Source organism: Rutidosis leptorrhynchoides, chromosome 6, assembly GCF_046630445.1.
Source record: "Rutidosis leptorrhynchoides isolate AG116_Rl617_1_P2 chromosome 6, CSIRO_AGI_Rlap_v1, whole genome shotgun sequence".
NCBI classification, from domain to species: Eukaryota; Viridiplantae; Streptophyta; class Magnoliopsida; order Asterales; family Asteraceae; genus Rutidosis; species Rutidosis leptorrhynchoides.
In genome coordinates, this window is record NC_092338.1 from 70,018,554 (window position 1) to 70,031,206 (window position 12,653).

At 32.8% G+C, this 12,653-nt stretch overlaps 5 protein-coding genes across 5 annotated transcripts; 1 reads left to right on the plus strand and 4 right to left on the minus strand.

Annotated features, from left to right (window-relative positions):
• Window positions 1–400: 400 nt before the first annotated feature.
• LOC139853741 (EG45-like domain containing protein) lies at window positions 401–1,540 on the minus strand. The gene is made up of 3 exons (XM_071843105.1): window positions 1,381–1,540; window positions 796–1,096; window positions 401–653 (listed from the first exon to the last, which is right to left on the minus strand). The coding sequence occupies exons 1-3, from the start codon at window positions 1,538–1,540 to the stop codon at window positions 647–649; spliced, it is 468 nt and encodes a 155-aa protein (XP_071699206.1). The 3' UTR covers window positions 401–646.
• Window positions 1,541–3,173: 1,633 nt separating this feature from the next.
• Window positions 3,174–6,623, minus strand: LOC139853742 (26S proteasome regulatory subunit 8 homolog B-like). Its single transcript, XM_071843106.1, has 6 exons — window positions 6,591–6,623; window positions 5,996–6,099; window positions 5,265–5,400; window positions 5,069–5,167; window positions 4,237–4,347; window positions 3,174–3,702 (listed from the first exon to the last, which is right to left on the minus strand). The coding sequence occupies exons 1-6, from the start codon at window positions 6,621–6,623 to the stop codon at window positions 3,562–3,564; spliced, it is 624 nt and encodes a 207-aa protein (XP_071699207.1). The 3' UTR covers window positions 3,174–3,561.
• Window positions 6,624–6,716: 93 nt separating this feature from the next.
• LOC139851318 (uncharacterized) lies at window positions 6,717–8,481 on the minus strand. Its single transcript, XM_071840333.1, has 2 exons — window positions 7,445–8,481; window positions 6,717–7,345 (listed from the first exon to the last, which is right to left on the minus strand). Exons 1-2 carry the CDS (start codon window positions 7,521–7,523, stop codon window positions 6,807–6,809), a joined length of 618 nt encoding a protein of 205 aa, XP_071696434.1. The 5' UTR covers window positions 7,524–8,481; the 3' UTR covers window positions 6,717–6,806.
• On the minus strand, window positions 7,650–8,498 carry LOC139853744 (protein FAR1-RELATED SEQUENCE 5-like). Its single transcript, XM_071843107.1, has one exon. It carries the CDS (start codon window positions 8,496–8,498, stop codon window positions 7,650–7,652), a length of 849 nt encoding a protein of 282 aa, XP_071699208.1.
• A 1,124-nt stretch (window positions 8,499–9,622) lies between these two features.
• On the plus strand, window positions 9,623–11,769 carry LOC139853745 (phototropin-1A-like). Its single transcript, XM_071843108.1, has 8 exons — window positions 9,623–9,651; window positions 9,774–9,849; window positions 9,909–9,984; window positions 10,242–10,321; window positions 11,044–11,133; window positions 11,264–11,425; window positions 11,513–11,593; window positions 11,662–11,769. Exons 1-8 carry the CDS (start codon window positions 9,623–9,625, stop codon window positions 11,767–11,769), a joined length of 702 nt encoding a protein of 233 aa, XP_071699209.1.
• Window positions 11,770–12,653: the final 884 nt, after the last annotated feature.

The window sequence follows — 12,653 nt, forward strand, 5'->3', positions numbered from 1 at the left end:
AAGAGTAATTCATTAGTAGAAAGTACATATGTAATAGTGGTGGAACCATGAATTTTTATTACCGGAGCGAATCTTTTTTTTAAAAGCGTTTCACATTTACCAACAGTTTTTTAGGCAAAATATGAAGCCTTTCGAGTAAAATATAGAGGTTGGGCGCCCAATGTATTTCCCCTCCTGTATGTACATGTATATATTTCATATTGAGATATATCTAACAATATAATTTTGTCTTTTTAGTAATTAGAATCCAATATAAAGTCCACTAGCTGTAATTGAAAGCACAACCTACTTGGACTGCCATAAGAAACTTTCAAAGATAGGAACAAAGCAAGAAACTACCTTGATTGATTAATAGATGATACATCAATTCCACAAAAAAGTTCCTTCAACCATTATTATTAATCAATCATTATTTCAACCAATTGACAACTGTCACAAATTCTTCTTTCACATGCAAATTCCAAAAGAATAAATAAAAATGCATGCTAAAAAAAAATTACTGTAAAACTTACACATCTCAAATTGATCAAACAGCAACCTATTAAAAAACTAAAAAAAATCTAAAAACAGAATTATTACATTTCAATTTAAGATATAGTATTCACCTTTTGGTTGCATATCCATATACGCAGGCCACAGATTTATTTCATATCCTGTAAAAAAAACATTATTGAAACATAAAAACTGTCAAATGATGATGATAATGATTTTTCAACAAAAACTTAACCATAATACAATATTTATAGAAAACTTAACAAAAAACTAAAAATAAAACTGTAAGTGAGAAATGCATACTGTTGGAATTCGATATTAATAGAGGTAGCGGTAACATTCGCAATGGTTCCAAAAGCAGTATCCGACAAAACCATCGTAGTTCCATCGTACGAAGGCGGAGAAATAGTAGAGAGCGCAAAATCGACAATTCTAACTTGAATAACTTTTTCAGGGACACAAGTTCCTGGCTCAGCTGCACTTATACACTTTACTAAATATTGTCTACCACAAGCAGCTCCATTGTCCCATATCCCTGCTCCAGCTGCCGCAAACAAATTACTGGATGGAAACTGGCCAGGATCATCGTCGTAACACGAAGTCGCTGTTTTTGTTAAATATTTCAAATTAATTAGTTAACCTCAAAACGTATAGTAGTAACAATTGTTTGCATCAATATAGATACATTAATTTAAGACAAATTGTTTTTTTTTTTTTTTTTTTTTTTTTTTTTTGAACAACATTGTGGGATAGCCCAGGGGAATTAACCAGCCACGTGTTCTATCTCTCATAATTGTGTAACCCGCACCTAACCTGTTTGGATTGAATTGTCGAGAGTATGTCTTTTTAAGTTTGTTTAATTAGTAAAGAAAATATAGAAGAACTTACGTAAGAATGGAGGAGTATATTGGGCGGATGTGCCGACTTCGCCACGGGACACATGGGAGAAATTTAAAAGGAAGATGAGGAAGAAAAGGGGGAGAAAAGATTGCAGCCGTTGATGATGATGATGATGATGATGATGAGTTATGGATTTAGATGTAGACATAGTTGTGAATATTGGATCTAGAAAATGGAAGGAAAGAGAATTTGTATAGCTAAATAAATAAATATATACTAGTATCACGTTATTATAACTAAAATTTGAGTCAACGCCTAATTGATTCGGATAAATCAACGTATACATTGTAAGAAGACTAGTTGAAATAGCAAGAAAGTGATTGGATCACTTTATTTGAATTACTTTGTATTAATTAATTACTATTAATTAGTAAAATAATAAAAGAAGTCTCCAACTAATAAAAATATCTACTTGATGTTTTCTAAGTATTTCATATGTAATACATATTTTCGGCTAGGGGTTATAATACAAGTAGAAGTAGAAGTACAGGGTCTAAAACCTTTTAGGAGGGTGGTTTGTCAATTGACTATTTACACTTCGGGGTGACTCAAGTGTATGTAGAGTCAAACCGTAAGTTGGTCTGTCCAGCTTTTTGTTGCTAAGTCCTTGAGTTCTAGAGAGAAAAAATACCGAGAGAGAGAGAATGTGTTTTCCGTCACAAGTCCAAGTATCTTAAAAATGATGGCCCATGTGTTGTTTATAGGCGTGTGGAATCTCTGGATTCTTCGGAGACACCTGGCGCATTATCATTGAGTGATTTATACGAAAAGTGTGTATTTGTGCTTTATACATTGTAAGAAGATTTTGAGCTTTATGCTGACGTGACATGTGTGATGCTCACGTGCTTTATACCTAGATACTTAGGGTTTAAGCATTAAAAGAGGCTTGTAGAGCGTACATAAAGTGCTGGGCGACCTCATTTGTTATTTATTAACATTTCTTGATGGAGAGCATTGAACGTCAACATATAAAAAGTGCCTTTGATAAACCTTTTCATGACTTTTGAGCAACCTAGTCATATGTTCTATGAGGTTTATACCATGCTATGCGTACATAAAAATAATAATAGAATATAAATTCAAGACGTTCAAAAAGAATATTAAAAATGAGTAAAATGTCATTTCGACATCGAGAGGATCTCGAATGGCAAAACATTTTTAGAGTTTCTTGCTCGTTTAGCCATTTTAGGTTCTTAAACTATTACTATGAGGCTAAGTCATGTGTTGTCCAATGAAGCACACCACCCGGAGTAAATATATTATTCGATTAAATCATACATAAAAAGATACTACCTCCGTCTCATTCCAATAGGCCATTATTTTATTTTGGGCTGTCCCATTCTGATAGTCCACTTCCATAAATAGAAAGAAAAGAAGATATTTCATTGCTGAATCTGCAGAGAGAAGATATTTCATTGATGGAGAAATGAAGCTAGTGAGATTTTTTAAAACTGCGTGTTTTTTGTCTGTGGACTATTGGAATGAGACGGAGGGAGTAATAATTAGATTGAAATTAAAAATGTTTAAATGAGATGTTAAAACTCAGTAAAATGCAATATCAACATTTAGATGACTTCAAATGGCAAAACACTTTCAAATAGTCTTGCTTGTGGAGCCGTTTTAAGGTGATCTTTCAAACTTCAGCACGATTTAAATCCAAAATATATTCACCACCAAGTGCTACTCTTTCCACGGGGTAAATTAATGAGTTGAAATATATATTTAGTAAATTGACATTAGATTCAAATTATAAGTTATACTCTACTCTTGCGTGGTAAGGTGGCATTAGTTTAATGCTCGGATGTTCATATATCCATTTTCGTAAGCTATAAATCAAACATTATCCTTTTCCTATGAAAATGTCATCTTTCACGAACATAGTAAAAAACTTTACGTACGCTACTCATACTCGGATACAAATAAGAGGATTCACGGAAAAGTTTGAATCACCGCCGCCACCAACTAGTCAGTAAAAGTTCAGCTTAAACAGAAAAGACAACACAATCTCCATGTTATTCATGCAGAGATAAAGTATATCTGCAACTTATAGCATTCGACTTGCAATCCGTACGTATAAGGATATAAAGTCTGATTTTACGAGCCAGATGTGAAGGCGATACTAGGTAGAAAGACCATCCATAAACACGGGGAAAAACATGAGATAAAACATCACTTCCATAGCTTGCGCAATGACATATTTTTCTCGGTTTCTTTCTTCATAACTTTGGCAACGGCCATTTCGAAATCTTCTTGAGTCACATGTACTCTCCTTTCCCTCAAGGCAAACATACCAGCTTCAGTACAAACAGCCTACATACACCACAAAAGATTAAAAAAAATATATTATTATTTTTAACCCACACCATGGAGCTTTGCAAGTTGAGGCTTCAATTTTAACAAGTTTGTACGATTCAGGTTTCTATATTACTAATCACAGGTCAAAGGTCAAAGGTTATCCATCATGCATATCCGAATGCTACAATGCCCCAAGTCATTTATTTACATGGCAACTACTTTTCTTTGAATGAAATTTATTTTCAATTTTTAATAAATTTAGTAAATCATACATAAATGATATCGGCTTATTTTGGATCCACAGAATATTGTGAGCTGGGTGTTACATGTGAACATTACAAATTGGCAATGTGAGTATACAAAAGGTGCACTTACATCTAACATCAAAACGATGAAACTACCAAAAATGAGTCCGACCATTATAAAGTGTTTAAAAGATTTATTTGCAGGTCAGAGCAAACACTATAAGAACGTAAACTCCTCCATGAATACAAATGGCAACAAGTCACACACTATAATAGCCAATAGTAAAACATGTAAAGAACTGACCTTAAGCTCAGCACCTGAAGCACCATTCATCTTCTCAGCAATCTTCTTTAGATCAATACCACGCATTAAGTTCATCTTTCTTGAATGAATTTTAAGGATATCAAACCGTGACTACAAAAAGAAAAGGAACATATATAAGTGCAAACAAACAGGCTGAAAAAACAAGCCAATGAAGAATATACTATACGTCTATACATCAGTTGTTAAAAGTAAGATAAACATTCTACCACAGTTCGGTTCACACTCTAGCTGCACACAGATTATGAAATAATCTTTAAAAGCATTAACAGATAAGTATGATACTTGAATTATTAAGGTGGCAACTTGTCGCATTTACCTACGCACTTGAGGATTCATGCTATGTTCTATTTCCAATGGAACAAAGAGTAGCTAAGAATAGCTTGAAAGGGAACTGGTCGGATAGGTTGAAAGTAGATCAAGTATCCCAAAGGGTTGGTTGAGTGGTTGGGTGCTTGGGAATCTCAAAAGGAGACCCAGGTTCAATCCCCACCAACCTCACTTTGGGGCCTTGACTTTAAAAAAAAAAAAAAAAAAAAAAAAAGAGTAGATCAAGCGTATTTGCAAAACATAAAACCAACTAAATCATTTTTAAGAAGTTACCATATCTTTGTAATAACATTATTATTTATTATTAATTTTTAATTTTTAATTGACAAACTAACTATATATATATAAACCTTGAGAAATAAAGTGTTTAAGATCAGCCCACCCCAATCCAAGTTGTACCAATACCATTTAGATCACATTATTCACCCCAATGTACCCAAAAATAATTCACATCCAATAAAAATCACTAAAATATGACACTCACATCTTCATTGGGATTTGGAAATTCAATTTTCCTATCAATTCTGCCTGGCCTGAGCAAGGCCTGATCCAGGATATCAATACGGTTTGTAGCCATCAGAACCTAGTAAACATCTTATGTGATGATAACATTGCAGATAAATATAAAAATGTTAATTAGCTTCAACCAATCACACACCCCTCATGTATTACTAAAATACCTTGATTTTGTTTGACGCTTCAAAACCATCCAACTGATTAAGAAGCTCAAGCATAGTTCTTTGTACTTCACTGTCACCATTCCCACTTCCAGACTCCATCCGAGCAGATCCAATACTATCAATTTCATCATGTTCCCTACAAAACAAACATATTAGCAGACCATAGTAAGAAATAATTTAATGCATTACAGAAAACAAAGTAAGATACATTAACCACAAGCGAGATGCCTAATACGCAGCTCAAAAACAAATGTCAACAAAAGAGGAAGAAGAAATTGGTTCAAGGTGCCAAGATGGAAGAATTCGGCGTTTTTATCAAAGATATTTGATCTTGTTGGTTTCGGCTTCGTGTCTCCTCAGGTCTTTGTCGTTTTGAGTTCGTTGTCTTTGTTAGTTTGTTGGTTTATTATGTTGGTTTCTATCCGATTTGTAGTTTTCCCAATTAGTTTCCAATTTTGGTTCGGCATGAACAAGATGAGGCTCGATATAGATAGTTTGTAAGGGTGCCGCTTTCTAGGTACGAGCCTCATCGAGGTTTTCTCTCGTGTTATCCTTTGTTGAAGACGTTTTCTATTCGAAAACGTTTTCCGTTATTATATAAGTTTTAGTTATTTTACCAAAAAAAAGAAAAAAAGATACATTAACCACACACTAAGTTGCATACAGACCAAGAGCAGTTTTTAAAGATTAGGTTACAGCTCAAAAAGAAAGAAAAATTAAGGAGTACAAACCTTGCCATAACGAAAAGTTCTCTAACCATTCGAGATCCCTCTCCGATATATTTCTGTACTAGTTCAGAATCAGTGTGATGAGCCACGGCCCTGGCCAACAAGGTCTATCTCTCCCACGGTTGCATAACTCGCACCCAATTTGTTTGAATTGAATTGTCGAGAGTATGTCTTTATAAGTTTGTTTGGTACAGAAAATATAGAAGAACTTACGTAAGAATGGAGGAGTATATTGGGCGGATGTGCCGACTTCGCCAGGGACAGATGGGAGAAATTTAAAAGGAAGATGAGGAAGAAAAGGGGGAGAAAAGATTGCAGCCGTTGATGATGATGATGATGATGATGATGATGATGAGTTATGGATTTAGATGTGGAGTGTGGAGGGGAGGTGATATTTCCCCATCAATTTTATTCCTTCCACCACATTTTTAAACCATTTCCCAAACTACCCTTATCTAATTATTTATTTAAAGGAATTATTTATTTAAAGCAATAACTAATAAATCATATATCTCCGTAAGATATAATAATATACACTTACTAATTTCAAAGTACCCCAAAATAGTACTATCCTCTGTATTCAAGGATAATATTCAACTATCAAATTAATATGCAAATAAGCCAACTCCATGAAAGCATAATAAATCAATTTAATTATCAAATACACAGTGGAATAACCTAATGCAAGTCTCAAAACATAATGTACCAAATTTGGTTTACAACCACAACTACAGCACTGTATCAAAAAATGATGTGAATGTTCCAACCACAACAAAAACTACAGCACCGTATCAAAAAAAAATTGGAGCCTGCACTAATCGAACAACATATAGTCTTCCGAAAATTCTGGATAACCATTTAAATCCATTAGGGTGCTTTCAAAATTAATATAACTTGTATCCTCCACTTCACCACTCCATTGAGATGTACCGACAGAACTTGGATTGTGACTCCGAGATGATTCAACAAGCTCAAATTTTGAAGGCTCTCGTGCGGTAGAAGTTACCCCCTTTTTCCTTTTTGATTTTGGAGGTCTCCCTTTCGAGCGTTGAATCATCGGGTCAAATAATATATCGTGTTCATTCACAAGTTTACCAAGCATCAAAGTAGCATATTCTTTCTTATATTCAGGCCATACTTTATACTTTGAAACCAACTCATTAACCAAGTTAACAAAACTTTCACAACCATCATTTTGAGACAATTCATCCGGGTTCAAAGATAATGTATCAATCCTCCAATGTGGATGAACAAGCTCCAAAGAAAGGGTTGTTCCTTGCAAGCTTTCTATCACGTGAGCACATGGAAGTCCCATAGTTTTCGTAAAATGACTGGTGCATGAAGTCTTTGTACCTATAAAAGTAAATAAATAATAAAGTTTAATAATATCAATGTATAATGTATAATATACTGCCATTACCATATACATCAATTTATAATATATAATAATACCTTTTTTTAATAGTAGGTATTGCTTGTAGATCTCCTTCAAAGCAAATTTAGATACATTGAACATGAGCTCTCGAAACATAGGCAAGTGGCAGTCACGAGGAATCTGAATTTTTTCACTTGCTAGTTTCACTTTAATCTCATGAAACTCGTGTTCGATTGCTAGACATATTTTATCTTTCACTTCTTTCAAATCACCGGTAGAAACTTACAAATACATTTTGAGTTTGGCGTGAGCACCTTCAGCTCTTGAGGATGTACGGTTACCAAAATGCAAATACTTTTCGGTCCAAGCACTAACAAATTTTTCTTTCCAAGGTAACCATATGTTCGTTATGTAATCAATTGCTTCCTTTTTGACTTCATACGATAACTTGAATTCCCACCAATTATTTAAAAAGATAGCTTCTGTTATTGAATATATCACATTCTTCCAACTAGACATAAATATGTCAAACTCCGCTTCACGTTTAAAATGCTTCTTGCAATTCGCTAAAACGTTCTTTTCAATATGCCAAACACATAAAAGATTTGTAGCTGCTGGAAATACCTTACTTATGGCATTCATTAGTGCTAGCTCTCTATCTGTCATAATCACAGACGGTTGATTCTCGCTTCCTAGAATCTTCTTAAACGCATTTAGTGCCCAAATATAACTTTCTTCATCTTCCCTTTCAAGAAAAGCAAATCCAGAGTAAAACGAGGTATTGAAACATGAAACTCCAATGATATCAAGTAGAGGCATGTGATATCTATTAGTTTTGTAGGTACAATCCATCACAAAGGTGTCGGAAAAGGTTTTGGCCAGTTTAATTGATAAAGGGTGTGCAAAAAAGAAACTCGTTATATGCCCTTGTTCATCATATAAAATATCGTACCAAAAACCACCTACTTGAAGCTCTTCAAATAAGGCATCAACCATTGACCTATTTCCTAAATTCTCCCTACGAACTTTTGCATTAAAGTTGTAAATAGTTCTAGAGTTAGCCGGGAGATTTGGGTCTCGTTGGCGTAAAGAACAAAGGATTTGTCTAGGGGGTATTCCAGATTTGGTCATATCTTTAACACTTTCTATGCAATCAGCTGGCAATCGACGGAATAATGAATGTCCAGAAATATCAGAAGATTGCTCATGGTTATGTTTCATGCATTTTGTTCTAAATATCCACATACCATCCCAGCAGGGAGATTTCGGTTCACAACAACTAACTTGAAATATACAACTAATCAGTGGTAGTAAAGTAATGTAAAATTAGGCAAAGCACAAACAAAGTGATGGCAGATTACATTGCATCAGATTATAACTTACTAAATTAACAATATGAAAATCAAAGTGATAGCAGAGCACTACAAACAAGCTTAGACTCAAATTAAAGGTTTTAGTGAAAGTCTAACTCATCAACTAATTGATCGGAGTAGAAAATAAATGAAAAATTCAACAATATCATCAAATAAATAAATACCTGGGTGTTCATAATAGAGTGAGTGTAGATGTAATCTTCAATTTTATTATGAAAATAAACGATTAGGGATGTTGTTACTGATTTGGTAGATGAAAAAAGTGGAAAAGATAGACAAAGGGTAATGAGAATTGAAGAACTTTGAATAGTTAATCCACGCCTTTAATAATTACTCCGTACTCCGTAATTTACAAGGGTATTTTGGGAAAGAGGTTTAAAATGTGGTGGAAGGAGTAAAATTGATGGGGGAAATATCAACTCCCGTGTGGATATTGGATCTAGAAAATGGAAGTAAAGAGAATTTGTATAGCTATATATATATTCTACTTTATTATTATTATTATTATTATTATTATTATTATTATTATTATTATTATTATTATTATTATTATTTATTATTTATTATAATAACAAACACAAAAAATAGGTCATCTTATCTAATAACAATTAATCCTAGCCTTCCATTTCTAATTAACCACTAAATCTAGACCATTGAAATCTCTAAATCATGATTATGACTTCATACTCTTCAAGTTTAGCAATACCGAGACTAAAATACCCTTAACATTAGAAAAAAGACGGGATAAAAAATATCCATCTTATTAACCTAATTCCTCTCTTCCAATGTTCTTGAGTTAAATTGGGGACCCAAAGATCACCTGCACATACAAATTTGGTCAATTATGACCTGCAAGTACGCCGCCATCAAATTCTTTCGATGATGACAGATGATGACGACGATAATGATGAGTAACTTCATAAACCCATCTCGAAAACTCTGTGGTTGCCTCAGATCTGAATCAAATTGAAGGTAACAATCACAAATTCGTATATTTAGATCCCCTCTACAAATTACAAATTCGTATATTCAGATCCCCTTTAAAATTTGTTAAAGTTTTTGAACCTGATTTTGAAGATCAGTTATGGTCCCACTTTAATCGTCTTCCTGTAAGGTAATTTTGAAATTATTGTTAATTTGTTCAATACATTAATTTGTTATGTTAAAGGACTTTATTTCAACAACAGAGTTCACACCTAATCGCTCATCAAGATATTTCAATTCGCAATTAATCGTTCATCAAGGTATGTTTCATCAACTAAAAATTGGTTTGCGTACCTGAAGAGCTTTTGAGTGCTGATGCTGCAACAATTGCTCTTAAACTTCAACTAATATAGGTAGTTGTTATTAGTAGCTTTTATTTCTATGTATGTATTGTTTGTTTCGGAACCTTTTTTCAGTTGCTTAATGTGGGTAGAAGGATATTTCGTCTTTAACTGCGTTGCTTGCAGGTTGGATTTAGAACTTTTTATAATATTTTTTTGTTGCGTCTTGAAAATAGGTTACATGGGTTGTGTTCACAATGTCAGAGACATCAAAATTACTGGAAACACAACAGGAACCAAACAAAACACGGGACGAGTGAGATCATAAATATAAAGTAAGGGGGCAAAAACACATAACATTTTCTTCGTATATTATTATATATTACAAGAGTTACACAACCGCTACACTCTAGGACTTTGAGTTCACATCTTACAATTAGGTAAAAGTATTAGCAATAGCAGGTGGGTATCCTCGAGTTTTAACCTTGACTATTACCCTTATATGAATTTTAGAGGTTTGACAATGGTAGTGTGGGTTACTGTTTTATTGGTTACTGTTTTATTGGTTACTGTTTTATTAGGTTTATTCACATGATTTTCTTTTGAGATTATGGATTTATGGGTATTATTTCAATTTTTAAAGCCGAACCAGCTAGATGTTTAGTAGTTTAGCTCTTGGTTTGTGTATATACTATACTGTTGAAATGAAAAGGTTACATCTTTGAATCTATCAAAACCTAAAAATACATGTCTATATAATGTATAACAAATGTGAATAGTTAGGCTTTAACCATGCGTTTTAGTCAAACAATATAGCTGCCTTCTGTAGTCAGTTTCCATTAACCCTTATGCGAGAAATTTGTAGTTATAAATCTTTCAGAACCCACAACTTAAATTGAGTTATTTAGGAGAGACATGCTTCTTTCTGGGATTGCGTCTTCAGGTGCTACACATTTCGCAGTTGAACACAATATATCCAATTAATGAATTAAATTAATATTATGTTCATTACAAATTTAAAATTTTTATGTTATGCAGACGTTAGATGATTTATGGGCTAAACATTCGAATATGGTTCACCCGAAGCCTCATAGAAGGGATACATCAGCTTGGAAGGCTATTCTAAAGGTACGTTAATGCCTTTATATTATGGGCAGTGATCATCAACCATATTATATGTTAACATTTTGGACAATTATATGTTGAATGCTCACATATAAACTTAATTACGGAGTATATGATATCTGCTTTTTTGTAGGTTATCGAGAGCGGGGAAAAGTTAGGACTAAAGCATTTTAGCCCCGTTAAGCCTTTAGGATCGGGAGATACGGGTAGTGTTCATTTGGTCGAGTTATGTGGAACTGGCGAGTTTTTTGCAATGAAAGCAATGCATAAAGGTGTTATGATTAGCCATAACCAGGTGAGAAAAACATTAAATTTGTAATTCTGTTATGCGAAAATCAGTTTTCGTAATATAACCTTTTTTTTTTTTTGCTACACAAAATAGGTGCATAGAGCGTGCGCAGAAAGAGATATATCGGATGTATTAGACCATCCTTTTCTTCCAGCATTATACGCTTCATTTCGGGTTTTTTTTTATTACTCCGTTGTATCGATAAATAGAAAATTTGGTTAACAGACGAAAAATAATTGCAGACTCCAACTCATGTTTGTTTGATAACTGATTACTGTCCAGGCGGGGAACTTTTTATGCTTTTAGACAGACAATCCATGAAGGTCTTAAAGGAAGACGCTGTTAGGTAAAAATACTGCTTAAATATGATAAAGTTGGAAGAAAAAAAAAACACTTATTTGTTTTTTGTAATAATATATAAAGTATTATTAGACTTGCATTGATGTGTTTATTTGTTATCATTTGCTCAACAACTATATACCAACATTCTATGATTGTGTCCGTTACAGAAAATTACACAAATAATATAATGTTTCACATTAAGTAATTTCTAACTAATACTTGCTTAGTCCCATAAAATAACCCCGCGAATTCGAGGTCATTAAGCTAGTATAAATATATATATATATATATATATATATATATATATATATATATATATATATATATATATATATATATATATATATATATATATATATATATATATATATATATATATATATCACGTTATTATAACTAAAATTTGAGTCAACGCCTAATTGATTCGGATAAATCAACGTATACATTGTAAGAAGACTAGCTGAAAAAGCAAGAAAGTAATTGGATCACTTTATTTGAATTACTTTGTATTAATTAATTATTAATTAGTAAAATAATAAAAGAAGTCTCCAACTAATAAAAATTATCTACTTGATGTTTTCTAAGTATTTCATACGTGATACATATTTTCAGCTAGCGGTTACAGGCAAGGTTGCAAAATTGATTAATCGGTCAGGACTTTGGAAAGATTAATCGACAATTCAGGAATTAATCGAGGATTAATCGGATTGTACATTATACATTTAAATATTAAATTTCAAAATTTATATCTGCAAATATATATAAAAAATCATAAACATAGACTTTAATATAATTGTTCAAATTTATTCATTTTAATCAAGAACTATAAATTTCTATTTTAAAATCATGTTAAAATGCTGCTTAATTTTGACTTTTACCGACTTTGATTACC